This window comes from Chrysoperla carnea, chromosome 1 (assembly GCF_905475395.1).
Source record: "Chrysoperla carnea chromosome 1, inChrCarn1.1, whole genome shotgun sequence".
NCBI classification, from domain to species: Eukaryota; Metazoa; Arthropoda; class Insecta; order Neuroptera; family Chrysopidae; genus Chrysoperla; species Chrysoperla carnea.
The window spans coordinates 92,622,545-92,643,394 of record NC_058337.1 but is presented as its reverse complement, the minus strand read 5'-3'; the positions used below and the strand labels follow the sequence as shown (position 1 = coordinate 92,643,394).

General features: G+C 27.4%; 2 protein-coding genes across 2 annotated transcripts in view; one reads left to right on the top strand and one right to left on the bottom strand.

Annotated features, from left to right (window-relative positions):
• LOC123305258 (ras guanine nucleotide exchange factor Q) overlaps positions 1-19,779 on the bottom strand; it is a 58,790-nt gene extending 39,011 nt beyond the window's left edge. The window contains exon 1 of the mRNA XM_044886922.1: positions 19,660-19,779. Coding sequence (XP_044742857.1) covers positions 19,660-19,689 — 30 coding nt within the window. The 5' untranslated portion in view covers positions 19,690-19,779. The remainder of the gene's footprint in view (positions 1-19,659) is intronic.
• The window catches only part of LOC123305257 (nuclear migration protein nudC), a 141,578-nt gene that overhangs the window by 41,606 nt on the left and 79,122 nt on the right, over positions 1-20,850 (top strand). The window lies entirely within an intron of this gene.

Genomic DNA, 20,850 nt, shown 5'->3' with positions numbered 1-20,850 from the left:
TAATGCAGTTCTATGTGGTTTTTAAAATCATTTAAAATATCATATTGCTTTATAAAAAAAATTGAACTGAATATTTTATTCTATACAGTGTTTGTAAAATATTAAGAATAACAACATTATAGTCTTGGTCTACGTAGGTTTGGATGTCTCAGAATGTACACAACAGTAAATTGCGCTGGATATCTGGACATGCTAATGTCGTATTAGGTAGATTTGCTAGAAAATACTCTATAAATTCAGTATCTGGAATTATTGTCTTATATTCCAAAAGTGTCAAATATTTATTTAACTCTAAACCAAAACCTAAACTTAAAGATTAAGGTTTTTAAAACTTCTACTCGACGAAAAAGATATGCAAATAAAAAATTGTGGGTCACAGTATAGAATTCATGAGTGTTAGTATGAGTAATATGCGAACATAACATTGATTTTGGAAGTAAACTACTACTATAGACCTTTTTCATGAAAAACAGAAATGCTTTTTGTTAATTTTTTATGAAAATATAGGTTGATTAGAGCCTGTAACTCGAAAATTACGCATTTTTAACAATAAAAACACTATCAAAAAAATTGTTAAAAAAATATTTGAAATAATTTAAAACTATTATTTTGGCTTCACCGCACACGTGATCTGTGATGTCAATCCGACAAGCAATGACAATAAATCAGTGTCAACAGTCCTATTAATATATCATTATTATCAACTTAAAGGACGTCAAACCGACCTTCGTGTAACTTCGTTTTCCGTATCTTTTTCGCCAATTTGAATTTTAATGATTTTCATTGTCTGTTTTCTCGGTCATATCATCATCAAGACTTTTACTTTCATTTAAAAAAAAAAAATAAAATAAAATGTGAAAAAGGTGTATTTGTTTAAAATCGTTTTATTTTAATTTGCCAATCACAAGAAAAACAAATTAAAAGCTACATAAGAAGTGTCTACCCATGTAGCTGCCTTTATCTAAAGTTTTATTCCTCTTAAAAACACACTTTATGAAAACTTTTATATTTTCTCTACCACCATTCGTTCGGTTCATTATATTTCGTAAAAGGAATCGGTTATCGGTAGATCTTAAAAGCATTGTGATTTTTTTCGTCATTTGAATATTTCACGAGATGTATTTGCCAAATTCACGGACAAAAAATAATTTTTAAGGGTCTATATTCACGATGAAATTCAGTTGTATCCAAAAAATAGAGTTAAAACAAATAAACTTTTTTGATAATTAATAAAACGGAGCACCTCGAACTTGATCTATTTTTAAATTACCCGCACATTGGCAAATCTTTACCGCGGATAGAAATCGAATCCGTATTGTCAGGTTTGTAAATAAAGAACATTTTGTAAATGAATTAATAATATTTGCAATACCTACATCATTGTATTTTTAAAAATAAATTTAATTATTGTATAATTAGTTCAATCAATTTATAATCATACTGGTGGTTATTATTATACGATACATTAATGTATCATAATAATAATGTAATGTAAGCGTGCAAATAACCGTACGTACACACGGGTTGAAGGTCGTTTCAATACGTGAATGTTTTTTTTTTTTTAAATCTCATATTATATTATATGTAGATGTAGATGTTATTTTATACACAAAGGTGTTTGTACTTTTGTGTATTATGGAATATTATTAATTATTATAATTTATGACTAATTGGATTGGTAATATTATAAATAGCGGGAAATTATTTTTGTTTTTGTATATTATAATAATAAAAATATATATATATTATTTAGGATGGTCTTGTGAATCGCTTTGGGTAAATAATTGCTCAATGAATTGATATAACTATATGTAGAAATTGTAGAAGAATTTGAATGTTTTCAGTTAATTTCTAAACCCTTTTAAAAACTTGCAGATAAGCTACAAAAAATAGATATATCTACCACGTTAAGGTAGTACGAGCGCCAAGGCAAGTTAAGAATTGTGGTTGAAATTATTTGTACCATATTTTAAACTTTGATGTATTTTGTAATAACTTAATGAATGTAGACGAAAAATAAGAATAAAATTTTTCGATACCTGCGTTGGTTTTCGAAATATCGAAAGCTAAATAAACAAATAACAATTTTCGATATTTTGAAAATTACTTCAGGTATCGAAAAATTGTATTCTTACTTTTCGTCTTATATTGTCAAGTTATAACATAATTCATCATTAAAATTGAAAAAATATATATTTTTGTATACCCACCACCGTGCGTATGCATCCTTAATTAGTCGGGCACATTTTTTTTTTCAAAAATTTTTTAACTTCATATTAAAAAAAAATCAAGCCTTTTATCCAAAATTGCCCTGGCGGTCGCACATCTTTAAATGATTAAATTCTATGTTACTACTTCGAAAACGATGAGTCTATAGGCAAATAGTAAAGCGTTTAAGGATCTGTTTTACATAAGTTTGACAATTTTCTGCCTTTACAAATATTGGCATAAGTTCATCGTATCGTCAAGTAAAATTAAGTGGTTAAAAATTTGAAAAAGCATTTTTTGATATGTTATTCACACAGTTTTCTTGTAAATTTCCCCTCATTTTAGTCTTCGTTGGTATATTTTTAAGGCCGATTCAAAGAAGACACTTGGAAATAAGGCACTCTCTTACAGCCTATAGGTAATATGATTTCTTTATTTATAGGAAAAGAGTCCAATAATATATTGACTCTAATATTGGGATTTAATCTTAGTAAAATATTAGAAATTGATTTAATATCGATTGCGAAAAATTGCATATAATTATTTTAATTTAATTTACAAGTTAAATTATCGTTTCTTTTACGGGCATATATATTACGTAACAGCATTTTTTATAAGTTTTAACTAGCTCCCAAACGAATAGACCATTCTCAGTTGGTCCTTTCGTCTTCTAAGCTCGGCTTAACCTGATTTTGTTGGTGGTATACCTACGTAATGAAAATTGGATCAAACATAACCTGCTTCCATAATTGGGTAAAGATCAGATAATATATTTGATAAATTTATGTCAAAGTTTAATTACATTCATGCCGCTATTCAATAATATTTGCATACATAATGAAAATTTTGCTGTTCATTTCTAACCTTGTGCTTGCGTAAAGTTAAAAGTGTAGCACATCTTTAAACCTTATTTGAGATTTGTATAAATAATTTTTGATGTAAGAACGATTGTTAAAATCATTTTTAATTTGAAAATGCGGAATTAAACCACTATATTTTCTATGACATATAAAAATTGTAAACTTATTGAAATGAAAGTAAAATGACTTAATAAAATTCATACTAATCACGGAATACAAATGAAATTAGGTTACTTACTTACTTTACATATATATTCATTTATTTTTGTTTTGGCTACGGTACAATGAGCCTTTTCATAATAATGCATACTTTATTTTTTGTCTGTTTTATTTTGTATACTACACACATACATTTTTTTCCACTTTAGAATGAATTATGTTTCAAGTAAATTCTACATGTAAATTGTAATTGTATATTTATAGATTAAGAAATTTGCATATTATAACTATTTATTATAATCGCAAATTGGAAATGTCTACGTGTACCGAGTGTCATAGGAAATGGGTCTCATCTTATTACCTAGTTTAGACCCAGCGAGTGCTCAGTGCAACGAGCGAGTTAGAATGTATTCAGTTTATAAACAAATGGTATTGGAATATTATTATTTTCTCGGGTGCTTATACCCACTCGTCCATGTTCATAGCCGACCTACTTTTTGCTTGGTGAAAACTAGATATTATAGGCTGTCCTAGCTGGACACACAACCCACTGTCTATTACCTATTTCACAGATTATTTTAGCTTCTTATTTATTTGGCGAAAATTTAAAATACTTATTCATTAAAATATTTAAAGATTGATTTAAAAATAGGACCTAGGTCTCCGGGTTGCTCTAATAGTCAAGTTAGATCGTAGATGATAAGAGATAAAATAACACTTTAAATTAGAAAGTTAATTCTCATTAAAAAACTAACATTTTTTCGAAAATTGTTAGTTTTCGGAAGAAATGCTACTTAAAAATATGCCATTATTGCATTTAATCGAAAGAAAATACGTTAGCACTAGATAATGTTTTTGAGACAAAAGTAATGAAGGACAAGAAAGGTCAATCGCTTGTGTTAATAACTTTAAAGCCCAGGTAAATTTCCAAGATTATTTGATGATTAAGGTCAAATGGTCTTTCAATTAGAATTTCATATTCATTTCAAAGCCATAGATACATTAAATGCAATAGTGACATATTTTTCCGAAAGGTGATAATTTTCTAAAAAATGTTTTAAATTAAAATGATATTTTTTTATGAGGATCAACTTTCTAATTTAAAGTGTTATTCTATCTCTTACTTTTAAGGATATAAATTGAGTATAGCAACCCGGAGAAGTAGGTCCAATCTGATGTCAGAACATGACGCCCTGGATCAAACTCTGCAACTTTTATTGAAGTTATTTTTGATCCCCCCATCAAATTCTGCAAGTTTTGTGAAAGCTATGTTCTAATTGGCTAACTGCAAAACGAGCTACTATCTAAGCGGTACATTAGATCGTGAGTCTGTTTTTCATCATAAGCCAGCTCGAAAATCTTTAAATTGAGGGGTTAATCATGAATGAGGAAGATTTCGCGATATGAGAAATAATATATAATATTTCTAACCCCAAAGTTAGAATTGTTTCATAATTTGAGTTTGCCCATTTCAGACGTTATTTGCTTTTCATTTCTTGTTTTATTGATGTTTGAGCTATTAGAATGTCACTTCCTTTTTTGTTACACGTTGTAGTGGTCTGGAGAAATGGAGTTTTTTTTAAATGTATTTTAATCTTGTCAGTTATGCTTGTTAATAACTAATTTTTTTTGTTATTGTTTACTTTTTTGCAGATAAATATAATGTTTGTAATTTAATTTATTAATTCTATTTGTAATTTCTTAAATAAAAAAGTCATTAAACAGCTCTCTCTTCGACTATTTTTTTTTTGAAAATCTACATTTTTTATGATTAAATTTTTAATGTAATTTTTATTTAAATTTTTAGATGAAAAACATTTCCAAAAATGTCCATTAAAATCCAATAAAAATTTGAATAAACAAAAATTTATTAATTTATGTCTTATGTACAATTTTTCATTTGTTTTCAGGTAAGAAAAATTCAAGTTTAATTTGCAAATGCCAGATCTGAGGTAAGCATTATAAAAATTTAATGTAATATTAAAGACATTTTTTATTAACAATTTTTTTATGAACAGTCAAAAATTAACTAACACAATTTCATTCAAAAACACAAACAAATTCCTACATAATATTTGGGAAAAATTACCTAGAGCTTTTTAGCAATCTCGCGCTGACGTTTATTAGCCGTCAAGTGTAATTGATACATACATTTCTATCATTAAGGTGTTGTTATCTTCAACTTTGCTGGAAAAGCCGATCTCTCTGAGAAATTCAGTTTTTGGCTACATGGGTGGTTCAATTGAAAATATTTATTTGTCTCGCCTCTTAGCTGGATGTTAGCGAGTACCAAATGAACCTATCCCCACGTGATATGACAAAAGTTTTAATTCTAATCTCTTTTTCTATTTAAAAATCATTGAAAAATACAGCTAAAAGGGCATACAATTAAAATTCCGGCCGTGACTGCGTGGTTTGAAACTTATTTAGGACTCGATAACAGACGATTTAAGAGGTCAGACAAAATTTTTTATTTAACCTCTTCTAGCAGTAAAAAGACGAATATCGCGAAAACTTCGGTTGTCAGAAAAAACAAAAGTATTGTTGTATCACAATCTCGTCAGGAGGTTAGGATTTTTACACAAGGACAATAGTAGTCAATTTAGAAAATAGCAATAGCAGTCAGCCAACCCCTTCCCCGTCATTTAAAACTCTCCAAGTGGTTCCAAATTTTCGAGAAAGAAGTTTGAATGAGTTCATTAACGAATTTCAATATTTTACTCTTGTGTATCAGAGAGTGAATCATTTATGTAAATATTAAATTTTGACTGAAATTCAAAATTATTCGACATAAAAATTTTTGCTTTCCTAATTTATATTTGTAGCAAAGTTATATTTTCCTATATTTTAAATCCTGCATAATAATTATTAAATATATTTCAAATTATTATTGTTAATTTGCCTTTTACTAAATAATATTATTTGCAAATGAATTCTAAATAACAACTCTACAATATTGTATTTTCGTATATTTTTTAAAATTTATTTTTTGAAATCTTTTTACATAAACAATTTACATTTAATGTCATTACAATATACCTACGTTCTAGACTAATAAAAGTTTAGCGCAATGTGAATAAATTAACAATTAATTAATTTAACTATTCTTGTTGCAACACTTGACATGCATATAATATGGATTGTTTTCTATAAAACATGCAATTATTATTTGAACGCATATGTTTATTTAAAATTAAGTATAAACAAGTGAAAGAAACAATTGACTGAGTTAATGGTTGAAATGCCTTGTATAGACAGTGTTGATAACCCAATAGTTAGCTTTTTACGTCATGTAAGTAAAGAAAGATAGTTACTCTTACACATAAATTAATAGAAGTATCTTTCTTCTGTTCTGTGGAAATAATAATAAACAAACACATACATACATACAATAATTGTATATACAATACAATACATGTATGTATGTCCAGCCTAATTTACCCCTCACATGTAAACAGTGACTTTTTTTAAATAATGTAAAAATTTATGTTCTGAATAAAATGAATGTATGTTAGTGTTTTTAAACAATTGATCCGATTGTGAAGTAACTTTAGTAGAGTCTTTTCACAAGGGGGTCCATGATGATTATTGACTCAATAAATCTATTTAAATAAAGAAATCTGGAACTTCAAAAATTATTATAATTTAAATTGCCATATAGACTGCACGTGGCTTGCTACCGCGTCAGGAAATCTGCTGACTTTGTGTACACACAAGACGAAAAAACCAAAAATATTGTGTATCAAAAAGCACTTTAATAAACAGAATATACAACCAAACATTCTTTTACTGCGTAGCAACCAACCCATACCAGGTACAGTAAGTTAATTTATAAATTCATATCAAGGAATTTTTTTTATTATTTTCAATGCATTTAGGTTTATTGTCAAAAATTAAATGTTTGTATTAGCTAATTATAATTAATAAATTAAATTATAATTATTTTAATAAAAAAATTACTTCCTATGTTCAAAGAAATATTAATTGAAAAACATATATATCATTTAGTTTCGCTTTATTTTAACATTAAAAATTAATTAATATATATTAATGGATCAAGGGTTCAATAAAATTGTCAAAAAGCAAGAAATAAATGATTTCTTGCTCTATGTAATTGACGTTCGTTGATTTTTCTGCAATAAATTTTTGGTGAATATGATTTTTGAAATCTGCCTATGCATTTTTTGAACCAAATTTTTACATAAATTTCATGACAAATGTTAGAAATTTCACCGTCATTCGGATCGGATCCAAAAATTGCTTAGGAACTATTGGATGGAAATTTCATTTATAATTACTGTGTTTTGTTTGGTCTATAATTATCTGGGACAGAGCTTTCATTGTTGTTATATTGGAAAAGCGTTTACAAAGATTTATAGTCTACGCTACGTTATACATTTTGAATGATAAATATCTCAAAAATATTTTATCCGATTTAGACGCTAAAACAAGTTTCAGTCAAATTGATGGCATGTTTCTTTTCTTGAATTAAAGAGACTCATTAAATCATATTTCATTTACAAAACCAATTACAATAAGATAAAATGAAATCTTTAAAAACAAAATGCATGGAACAATCAATGAAGCAGACATATTATGCATAACATATTTTGTAAATTATACAAACGACAGGTAGATACGTTGGACGCTATCGCGCTGAGACGTATATGATATTATTTTTATTACCACTTGTACAAGTATCAATATTCAAAATCCTTGAATACGTTATAGTAATTCCTCAGACTTCTTGTTGTTATGACCTTGTCGTGACCAATTGGTGTTTTTTGCGAATATTATGACCTGGTATTGATTTATAATTGCAATTGAAGAGCGGAGGACTTATGATACAGATTTTTGTTAAAGGAAGAGTTAATTTGATATTAATCTGTATATTGTTGAAGGTTGATTAATGATTTATGTTTTTAAATAAATTTTGAAGGTTAATGTATGTTTTATTGTCTTCTGAACCAAACCACCTAATTGATATACGGTACTCCTGAATTAATTTTTCTCCTTCATATTTATAAACATATACATTTTTTCCGGATATGAAATTTCATCGGAATTATAGGTAAATGCGCATCTAATTGACTTAATTAATTTCCACTTTCTTGCAGTACTATAAGACTGTTATCTAAAATCAAATGTTTAAAACAACCCTGATAGTCTTATTTTGATAGTAATATGAGATAAAGATATATTTTGTATCCTTTGTATGTATATCATAAACGGGCTCAGCTATTCTAAGTTAATTTTCAGTTCATGGATTTAAAAAAAGTCGATTATTTTAATTCAATCTTATTAGGGTTTCACCTCAAAATCTAAAGGAATAACCATCTTATGGTTTCATTAAATTCATTTAAAACTACTTAAATCATTATTTAATACCTTATAATTATAAATATTGACCCAACTCTGAAGTACGTTAAGCTGAACGCACCAACTTCTGCGCCCTCTATTTCAAAAACGGTTCAACATACAAAAAAAAGTTTCAGACAAATTTTGTAGAAAGTTATATCCTCTACAAGTTTTATAATAAATATTATTACGATTGAAGGCAAAAGAAACGAGGTATTCACAAAAAAACTGATTTTCGAGACCTTTGACCTTGAATATCTAAGAATTTGCACGCGTGGACCATATGTCACTTTTGAGATAACATTTGTACAAAATCAAAATTAAGGTTTGTACAAAAATTCAGCTTATTCCGTTAAGATTCCGAGATTGACCACTTATTTTGGCTAAGATGTTCGTGATATTTAGCACAATTTTTTTTTGCCCACTATAAAGGAAGACTAAAACCACTCTGTAAAACCACTGCGTTGGCAACACTGATTGGGACAAAGAAACAAACATATAGTGAATGTTTCGATATGTTTTGTTGATCCATGGTTATTAAACAAAATTAAGATTGTTATATCCATAATTATTAAAGATAACGAAGTATATTTTAATAACAACATTCTTTAATATTTGATTGGAAATTCCCAAATGGTTCGATGCACTTATAATCAATCGAAAATGAGTTTTTTACTTGACAGTTTCATCAATCTTTGTTATTTATCTTTATAGTCTTCTCATTAAAATTATTAACTTGATAAAATCGAAATGTAATATTATGGTGTCATATTTGATCAAGTTTGTTCTAGTGGTTTTTCATAAATGTGGTTATTAAGGCATGTAAAGGTAGTGACTTTGAATTTTTTTAATTTTTATGGTTTCGTTTTTGTAACACTTAAATTTCTACATGTAAGAAGCTCTAAAATAATATAATAGCTTAGATTAAGAGCAAAATATTATTAATATTATTAATGATTAAGTATTGATAATTCTTATTGTTTATTTTTATACTCTGTATATATGAAATATATCATGGTATATTCAATTAAGTCTCAAATTTTTAACGTTTAGAAATATTGGTACAAACAAAATTTTGGTATATGTGTTCATAAAATCACCTAATTAGACCATTTTCGTTTGTCCGTCCACCCGTCAACATGACAACTCAAAAACAAAAAGAAATATCGACCTGAAAGTTTTATAGCGGACTACTCAGGGCGTAAAATGTGACTTTGAGTTCCTAAAGGCAAAACTCGTTTGTCCATTTTCTACTAATTGTTAAAGGTAGAGAGTTGAAAATTTGTTTAAAAGGCTACAAATGTGTTGATTTTTTAGACTTTTCTTATTTATTAAAAAAACGCAAGCACTGATATAGAACACTGTGCATACAGGGCATTTCAACAATTAAGTCAATTGTTTATTTTCACTTGTTATTTTCTGCATTTCTGGTTAAAAATTTTTTTATAAAACAATTTCTTTCATTGACGGATACAGGCATTAAGTTATTGTTAAGTATGGTGATTGGAACTAATTTCAAGTTCTTATGAACTAATTTCTGTCATTGCCACAGGCAGGCATTTAGTTATTGTAAAATATGTTGATTGGTACTAATTTCAAGTTCCCACTATATTTATATTAGGTGTAGAGGGCTAAAAAATACTTCATATTTGTAACTGGCAAGAAATGGAGGAAGATTTATTTTAGAACGTTAGTCTTTATATCGTTAAATAACTTTTTTTCGAAACATTTTTCCCCGAATTTATTAAGTTTGCGGAAACAGTTTTCAAACATAAAATGTGAAAATTGAATATTAGTGCTAACAGTCATATTTCAAAATAACTAAAAATCAGTATCATTGGCAAACATTATATTATTAGACAGTTTTACTGCCAGTCCATTTTTGCAGTTGTAAGCTGCCAGTTCATTCTTTTATGCCAATGCCAAACCCTTAATGAGCAGGTCCTTTACACACTAATTTAAAAATTGTTTATTTATAATAAATATTTTTTAGTAAATAGTTTTGAACTAAAACTCGTATAGAATTTTAAAGAAAGTAATTATTTAATAATTACATATTTTAGAACCATTATATTATATACCCAATAACTGTATAATTTACAAACACAATCACTGCAATCAATAATTATGGAAAAAATATTAAATGGGCGAGCCTATATGAGATTGGGCCCAGTGCCAACTAACAACTACAAAATATTTATATTATGAAATTAACAGTGTTTTGTGAGTCATATCAAGTCCATGTATACATACTTGTAAGAGGTATTTGTGAAATATTGACGACTGACTAGCTTCAGATATTTATGAAATATTATTATCGTTGAATCTTGGAATTTCTCTAGATTGATTGATATTCTTAAAAACTTCCTAAGAAAAGTTTCCGATAAATTTCAGCCTCAGATTGTAAGCTAACAAGCTAAATATAATCAAGCATATAATCATAGGTTTAACTCTCATTTTTCAATGAGTAAAGATAAAATGAAAATTTTGAATAAATATTTGAAAGTAATAACATTGATTAAAAAAATTGAGACGGCTTAATTTATTCAATCAAATACATTTCTTTAATAGTAATATTCGATACTACCTACCGCTTTCAAATAAAACTCAGGCAAATTACACCTATGTTAGATGGGTTATTAATGGATCTAGACATAGCAAGGAACGTAAATATATCAAATATGTATAACAAATTATCAAAATTTTATCAAAATAAATAAATGATGACCATCCACAATTATAATTTAGAATGCTCGCCTGCTACAAGGGTAGGCCCGTTTTGATATTCGGGCGATGCACATACAGTCAAATCTGGTTAAGAGAAATTAGAAGGGATCGTGAACTTTTTTTTGGCGTATAGAGGTTTCTCACTAATTCGTTTGGAGCTTATAGAGGTACAGGAGAGGTCTGTCTCAATTACAGAGGTCTATTAATAATATTCAAAATATTAATACAATAAACATAGTAAAGGATAATCTATTGTCATACATAGCAAAAGTTGAATTGTCGCTTATGGAGGTACAGGCAAGAAAGACTCTTAGTTAAAGAGGTCAGGGTAGGAAAAAAGACTGCCACTTATACAGGTTTTTGTTTGTCACTTGTAGAGGTTTTTGAGAGGTCAAAGTCCGGGACCTGATAAATATTCTCACTTGTACAGTTTTTCTTGCTTATCCAGTTCTGTGTTACTTTGGTTTGACTATATTTATAATATATAATTTTCATTCATTACATTTTTGACGCTTCGCCAGGATAAGAGCCAGGCCGGAAAGTTTCACAAAAAAAATGTGAGTAAATATGAGAGAAAATTTTTTATTAAGAAACTTCTTATTATTCTTTTATTTTCATTTCAACTTAATAAAAACTTACAGAGGCTTTTTGTATGGATGCAATAATACTACATTGTGTAGTGAAAATTATATCACATGTATCGTTTTAAATTATAAAAACTCTTACTAGGGGGAAACGATTTAAAGAAAGATCAATTTATGATGTTGTTTTTTTCAACATTTTATGAACCCTCAGTACATTGTTAATTTTAAGGTAAATAAATATCTTTGATATTAGAAAATATGAGAAAAAATATATATTTAATTGTAATTATTGTTCAATAATATTATTTTTGTGCAATTTTTTCAAACAACAAAATAGACCAAATAAATAACATTGCGAAATATTCTTAAAATCAATATACCTCAGCAAACATGAAAGATTTAGCACAAATTTATGTGTGTAATTTAGTTTAAATTACCCAGTGCTGTTTTTGTTATAACGAAAAAAATGTTTGTAAACAAAAGGTTATTCTTTTCTTTTTTTGACTAAATAATTCGCTTACGTATTGTAAATATGTGCTCGGTTTGATTGATGCCGAGAAGTCATAGGTTACTATTATGATGTAATATTTAGAAATAACCTACATTGGGTACTCATCGATGTGATTTTTAGTACAAAGAAAGTGGTGAATTTATTACAACTTTTTAGGTATTATTCGGAAGAACGAATACGTATTGTAGTATCCAAAACATCTTTAGTAAAATGAAATTTTATGCCAGAGAAGAAGTTGGGGTCTTATTTTAGGATTAAGTAATATTAAAACTGGTGCTTTTTAAGGATAATTAAACAGTTTCAAATTAATTTTCAGCTTGAGGTTTGCAGGTTCAATTTTATATCTCATCCCTTTCATCTCCTACAAAAATACGTATTAGTTTTAAGTTTAAAAAAACTTTAAAATCGTAATTGAACATCAATCATAAACTTAAAAATATTGTAGACAGCAGATTAAACAAAATTAATTAATGTTGATGACTTAACCATATTAATTGCATTTTAATATCAAAAATAAAAATACTATAATCAAAATATGTATACACTTTGACTTGTGGCAGTTCAGCAACAATAAACAATAATTTACAAAAAGAACCTCCGTCAATATTATGCAATTTAGAAATTTTATATTTAAAAAAAGTATAGGCTTGACTGTTTTATGTGCAATATCCGATAATATGGGAAAAAGTATACAAAAAGTAGGATATAGAAAACATGCATGAATTTGTAAAAAAAAACACGCGTATTTCTCCAAGACGGTTCGAAAAATATTTTTTATCAAACAAAAATCTAATGGCGTTTAAAGAAACTTTTTCACGGGAAGTTAAAATCATCTGGTAAGAGTATAAAAGTAAATATTGCAGTGTTGTCTAATTGTTTTTAAAAATTTATATTTTTATCAAAAACTTTTCTTTTGCCTGGCAATGTAATATTTATTTTACTACTGTATCATTATTTTACTTTTGCTCATTTCTGTAGAGTAATTTATATTTAAAAGCCGAAAATAAAATTTGTTACTTATGCTATTAGCTGAAATTTTGTCCGGGTTCCTAAAATTGTTGTGATATCAATGTGTCGAAATTTCATTTGATTCCTTGGAGAAGTATTATCAGGTGAGAGCCTCCTTAAGGTCATAGAAAAATTGCAATGAAATTTTACTTCAATTTTTCTATGCTCTTAGGTTCATGCAGTAAAGTCGAACAGATAGCTTTTTTATTGGATACAAAATGAGTAGGGAGATAGTTTAAACTTAAAAAAAATAATATATTGTTTATTTTCAACGGGTGTGTATCCATTTGTATTTAATAAACTTTAAAATAATTTTGTTTTACCATTATATAACACAAAACTACTTGTGCCTATTCAGTGACATGAATCAATGCTTTCGCGGTGTGCGCGATATGCTTACGCATTTGTGTTGACAAATTAATACTTAATAAAATTTATTTTATTATAAATATGAGTATTGGTATTTACTATGAATAAATACTTTAAAATTCATTACGTAATGATTATATTCTGTCGTCTACTCCATGACATAAAAAAGTCTGAAATTTAGTGACGTTTTGGGTTTTTTTTTGTATGTAGGTGTGTCTTTATCTGAAGTAATGTTAAAATCATTTATAAATCCACTACTGTTATAATTTTTTTAATATTTAGGATGCCGTAAATAAATTGATTACCGTCAGTTGTTAATTATTACCATGTACAGGGTAATACATATACAATGACGGTTCAAGTAACAACAGGAGGACTTTATTAAATGGTAGATAACTTTAAAGTAACGACAATTTCTCAATAAACTTACAGCCGGAAAAGCATCTTTTTCTAGATGTAAGGTGTAGAAATTTTAGGGGGAAATTGATAGGGAACGGTGGAAAGAAACTTCTTGATCTAAGTCTTCTAGTGTAAAATGATGAAAATTATCGGTGAAGATATTGATGTATCCCCACCTCCTTTCGAAAAAATCTCTTACGCCACTTACTTTACAAGTACAATAATGTTATATAATGCACCATGCTTTTTAGAACAGCATTTTGATGAACTCTTGTTGTTATAATTTGGAAATATGTATAACAATTTAGAACGGACTCAAAAATTTATCACCGTCGATTCTATGTGGCGTTTACGATAAATTGAGGAAAAAGCCGATTGTAGGTCAAGCCTCACTAGTAGTTGTAACCAAATTACGTAGGCTTATCGCGCCCACCACGAAAAGATTGATAACAGTTCATTATGCTTATTTTACATATTTGTTTGAATAATTTATTAATTTTGCCAAGGTTATATGTGAAGTTGCGTAACAAACTTCTACCGGTCACAGGAAGAATTAAATTAAAAGATCAAAGAACCCTTGTTTTTTAAGAATACCTAACTTTTCTGGCTTTACCGATATTGTATTAATCATATCTGTATACTGTATACACACTTTTTTGTGCACGTGTAACGGTGTTTTAATAAGTCATCAACACTTTAAATATGTTTAATTGTTATTGTTGTTAATGGTTATTATATAAACTATATTTTTAAGTTTAATATTTATTTTTTTAATAAATACATTTTATTGTAGCAATTGTTGTTACTACAAGTGTTTTTGTTAAGCAATGTTTGTATTTTGTTTGAAGTGTTTATTCTTTGAAATTATATAAGATTATTTTTTGGTGTGTTGTTACATATTATTAAATATTATGTTTGTTTGACGTACCTGTAACAATTGTTCGTAAAAATATTCGAGAAAACTCTACAACTTAAACAATGATTTCTTGTGGCTTTTTTATTCCATGTATAATAGCTATGAAATATATCAAAGTATAGTAAATTTAGTCGAAAGTTTGTAACACTTAGAAATTTTGGTTTGTCCGACTATTCCGTCCATCAAAAAATGCGAAAAGTGTTTCTTATAGTAAAATAAACAACTTTTGTTCAAAACGTTTTTTCGTAAACAATAAAGTTTTCCCGTAAAGGCGAAAATTAGGGCAAAACTTTAGTTTTCATTTCCTCCAAGATAGATGGTTGAAAATTCGTGTTGATTCAATTTCTAAAAAGGGACAATTTTTTGTTTAAAAATTTGTTTCAGGGAAAGAACGACCTGAAAGCCACATTTTTTTTATATATGAAAGTTTTTGTTTTTTAAACTTCTATGATTTATAAAAAATTATTGAATCACTAATATTCAACACTGTACTGTCTATACCGGGGATTTCAACAGTTAGCTCAATCAATTGTTTATTTTGTACATAATCATAAAATATTTTTTTCTACTGAAAATAGATAAATATATTACTTTTTTAGATTAAAAAAAAATCGAAAAATCATTCAGGCCATAAGAAAAAGACACAATATTCCCAAAAATCAAGACCATTTACTTCGAATGTATCTTTTTGACAAACTTTCTTAAGATTTATAAACAAAGATTTCTACTACAAGCTATAATTTTCGGTTGAAACATCGCTAAAGTTAAATTTATTTGGGGTAATCAAATATTGTTAAAGCATCATATATCCCAAGATATAAGAAAATTAAGTTCTTTTCAGTTTAGTTTGCAAATTAACAAAAAAAAAACCTATCTTTAAGCAGTTTCTAAGAAATTTGGATCGAAAGTTGCAATTTTTTCGCAATTAATACTGTTGTATTCAATTCCTTCCTAGCCTTCTATCATTTTCAAAAATTTCTAAACAAAATTAAAATTTCTAACAATAAATACTATATAAGATTAATTTTAATTTTATTTATAAAGACCTAATTTTAATTCTCTCATCGCAAATAGTTATAATTAATTTTTTAAATATAAGTGTAATAATTTACATTTTGTTTATGTGAACGAAATCTTCATTAAAAAAAACTGTAATTGTTTTAATGTGAAAATAATATTTAAATATAATTTTAATATTCACTAATTTGTAATAATGTATAAATTTTTTTATTTATTTTAATTGTTTTCAATTTCAGAATCATATATAAGATTTTACTTTCAATTTAATGTTTATTCCAGTTTTTATTTAATTAATATACATTAATTAGTTAATATACATATATTTATTTATGATTTTTAATTTATTTTTAGAATAATGTTTTTCTGAAATTTTCATTCATCATATAATTGTTTTTTTATTTAATTTGTAATTTAAATTCCATTAAGAAAAGTTTTTAAATATAAACTGATGCAATTTATTGATGTTTTTTTGTCGTAAATCATTGCCGTTAATATGAAAGTAAAGTGAGGGTATAAAAATGTACGTTACATAATTTTAGAGAACATAGATCTTTAATCTCATCTAAATGAGAAGAAAATTTATATTTACCGCGCAAATGCTTTGCTTTTGAAATATTATCGCTAAAATATTTCATTACCCCTTTATAATATTCCCACTCACATCTTTTGCAATTACCCTGTAAAAAAGCAAATAAATTTCGGTTCTATTCATGAATTTTTGCAGGGAAATTCATAACAGATAAGAGCAAATACGTAAATTGATACAGGCTCGATTTTATTAGCAAAAAATGGAAAATTTCTTAAAAACATTTTTTTAAATAATGTTTTTCATATTTTTTACAAGAAAATAATACCGACTACTGAGATGTTGAATCCTATGCAACAATGCCCAATAAGCGCTCTCACTCTAATTCATAGGTTTCCATATGCATTGCTCGCACTCACACGGACACGTTTTTCGCTCTGGCAGACTGTTGGATGGAATTTCGTTCTTGCATTAAATATTATGAATAATTAATTTATTTTATTACCGATGAAATGACTAAATTGGATTTTTTTTAATGAATATTTATAGCGTTCTGTCAGCAATTAGGAGGGATGTAAATGCTCTGGCAAAAATTCAATGAAGTAAAAATACTTTCGTCAGTAATTTCCTTTAATTTTATGACTTATACTTTAACCAAAATAAGTCTTATTTCTTACCCTCCATAAAAATTTAGGGTAGTCCACCCCGACCACACAGGGCTGCCAGTAGTGGCTTTTCAGTATCTGTAGGTATTGAGGTTTTACTATGAAAAGTTTCGTGACTTTTGTAATGGCCACCTAAAATTGGTCACTGGGTCTCCCTCAATAAGAACAGAATAATTTTTAAAAACAATGAAAATTTTAATGTTAAAAGAGTGTTATAGTGCTCTCTACATGCGTTCAAATTACTTTCTGAGGCTTCGGGATATCGAGTATTTCATGTTTTTTAACTTTAATTGTTCTTGCCCCGGCAAGAATTCCCTGCAAAGATAGATACCATAAAAGAACGCATTTGTCGCTGTAAAATTAATCAAACAAAATGCTATAAAAATTCCTTAAAAGAATGTTTTTTATAACATATAAATAATTGTCGTTTATTTTATTAAATTTCACGTAAAATCACAATTACCTATGTCTTCCATGAAGAAGACTTTTCGGAAATGTCATGAAATACTAACGATTTCTTAACAATTTATATTCACTTACTAACGGAAACTCATTAAAAGTGATTTATAAAAAAAAAAAAAACTATTACAAAATAGAGACAATTTTGTATTATAAAAATAGAAGTATAAATTACTCAAGGTTATTAATCATTAATTTTATTTATTACTATCACTGACTTACGTTGCCTGAGAGTTCATTATAACATAACTTGGTACAAAGTTCAAATAGGAACTCACCTTTTTGATAACATTATGCGGGGAAGTAAATTATTTTTGGCATATAAATGTTTCAACTAGGTAAATAAATACTAATAATTAATTTAATTGTTAAAATATCCTGTATTTATTATTATTTAGCTCTTTACTACTTTTTGAACTTAAATTTCCAACAAACTAAAAGTAAAATAAATAAATATATTAGGTTAGGATAAGTTTTAACACTTTTAACACAGAAATGTCGATGATATCTAATTAATCCATTTACACAAATTCATATTTGTTTCTATCGTCAGTTCAACTCAAAAACGAAAAGACTGTAAGGTATCTACAAGTCGTAATTTCAGATTAAACGTCTAAAATAACCCATAGACGTTGCATTAAATATTATTACATTTTTTTTTTAAATCATGCATTACGGTTAGATATCATTGACTCGTAATTGGGCGAATAACGAACTCCATTAGAGTAGAAAAAGGGCACTAATCATTATCGTTAAACTTACCTAACGACATTAGACTTGATTTAGACGGTGTTGGTTATTGCGATAGTTGATATATAGATACTTTAACTAAACTAAGCTTCTATCGATAACGATACTGATTGCCATCGTTAAATACAAGATACGGATACTTTTGTAGTATACTGTTTGTAAACCATATCGTTAACCATTTATATTATGTGAAGTAAGAAGAGTTCTAATGTATAAAACAAAGATTAATTATTGTATATGTGAATACATGAATACACACAGCCGGTTAGACTTATCACTTTAAGTTGTAAACATACAATACCAATAACACACAGTATCCAGTCCTTCTTTGTTTTATACATAAGAACGTTCGTAAAAACGTCTTAATTCTTATATTTTATATAGCTAACAAGATAGCTTTCAATCGGTACCTATAATAAATAGTCCCTTTAAATGGCTAGATGCAAATGAGTAATTTCTACTAATTTTATTACATTGACACACTATTCAAAAAATCCAATCACTTTATCAACTTCAAGATTATAGTAATCTTTTGAGAAGAAATTCTTTTAGAATGAGTCATTTGCTTGAGCCAATGTTATTTAAATCCGTAACAAAGGTTAACACATCACAATATTATAAAAGAATTGGGTTTTTAGGAACTCCTATGTAGCTACTATCTGCTTATCACAAAATTTATGTTAGGCCATCCGCATACATGCAAGCTTGATATATGAAATCGTTAGCCAAAAACTGGTTTTTTAAAATATCAGTTGTTATTTTGACGTTTTGTTTGTGAAAATATTTTTTTTTTTTTTTTGCAAAATACCACCTAAGGTCATTATCATGTTTAATTGTCGAAACGGATCTTATAGACGCCGGTCTGTTATTTTTATATTTTTATTAGCCAGTATTTGCATTTTGATTAAATTCAACGAAAACATAAAATAAAATAAAATAAAAAACAAAAAAATTTAATTATTTTAAAAACAGCTTTGTGGAAGCATCCTGGACTTCCGAGTATTTTTTTTCTAATTAATCATAGAATTGCAATAATTATTATGCAACGAGTTTTATTGCACATACATTCAAACGGGAAAATATAACCTTCACAATTGTATATATTTACATAGAGGTGTTAAGAAAAAATTCTCTACTCACGTTGTTTACCATGTATCCGTCAACTGCCATTGTGGATTATAAACAAAATTTGCACACATAAAAAATTGACAAAAAATTTAGCACAGAAAAAGAAACTTTTTCCAAAAATATATACAAAACACAATCACTGTATTAATAAAATTTTGGATAGTTAATTTATTTTTCTTTAGGCGCCAACTATATCACAACAATAATAATATTGAGATAATTTGGCGTGGTTTTTTTTTTGCCTAATTGTTATGGTCAACAATGCCCTCTCGAAAGCGCTAGCTCCTGTATAATAATTAAATATATAACACAGAACTCAAGCTATCGACTAGAGATTGTGATATAATTTTTTTAAATAAAGTGAATGTTATTTCACTCTGTTAGTTCTGCTTTGTAGCAGTCGGCCAATATGACTGAAGTGTCAAAACACTAGACATATCTTATTAAATACTACTAGTCGTGTTTAATATATCTTAAGAGCGGCAATTAATATTATAACCAAAAGCTACTTTTCGTTGAAATTTTTTTACTTCGTACATATCTCCTTAAAAGCTCGGTTTTTTAAGGACAGTGGTGTTATGTTATCTAGTGGCTTAAATAATGTAGAAAGGAATATACAAAGTGTATTTCTATATTATCTGCCCTTGTCTGTATATTTTGAAGCCTTTCTTTGCAGGTATTGGGGTACTTATTTTGTAAATTTTTTAAATTATTTTAACGCATTTATTTTTTTACACTCCAGATGAAAATGATTACTTACCTATTCCGATGGCACGTAATATTCATTCTTATTCTTATTTGAATTCATTTGGGAAACAATGTTAGATAGAAACAGTACCTGGGCAACTATTTACTAAGTTTTTTTTGTCCATTTTTCGATGGAATAAAAATTTCAAATGGAATAATATTTTGAGACCAAAGAAGGAATTAACTAACCTCTTGGCTCAATTATTCTTGCTGATCTTTAAATTGTGAAACGTCTCCAATACAGAAAATTGTTCACTTACTGTATTTGTACATTATTATTTTGCTTCATCATTCTCAAAAAATATGCAGTTGAGCCAGAAAAGAACTATTCCCAGGAGGTTATTAGAGTAATAGAAAAGTAGTTTGATATTTTAAACTCTACTCTCTTAAGTTTGAAATAATGAAAATAGTGAAAAGCCTCTACAAAATAGTGATTTGTTTTACTTTTCACTATTT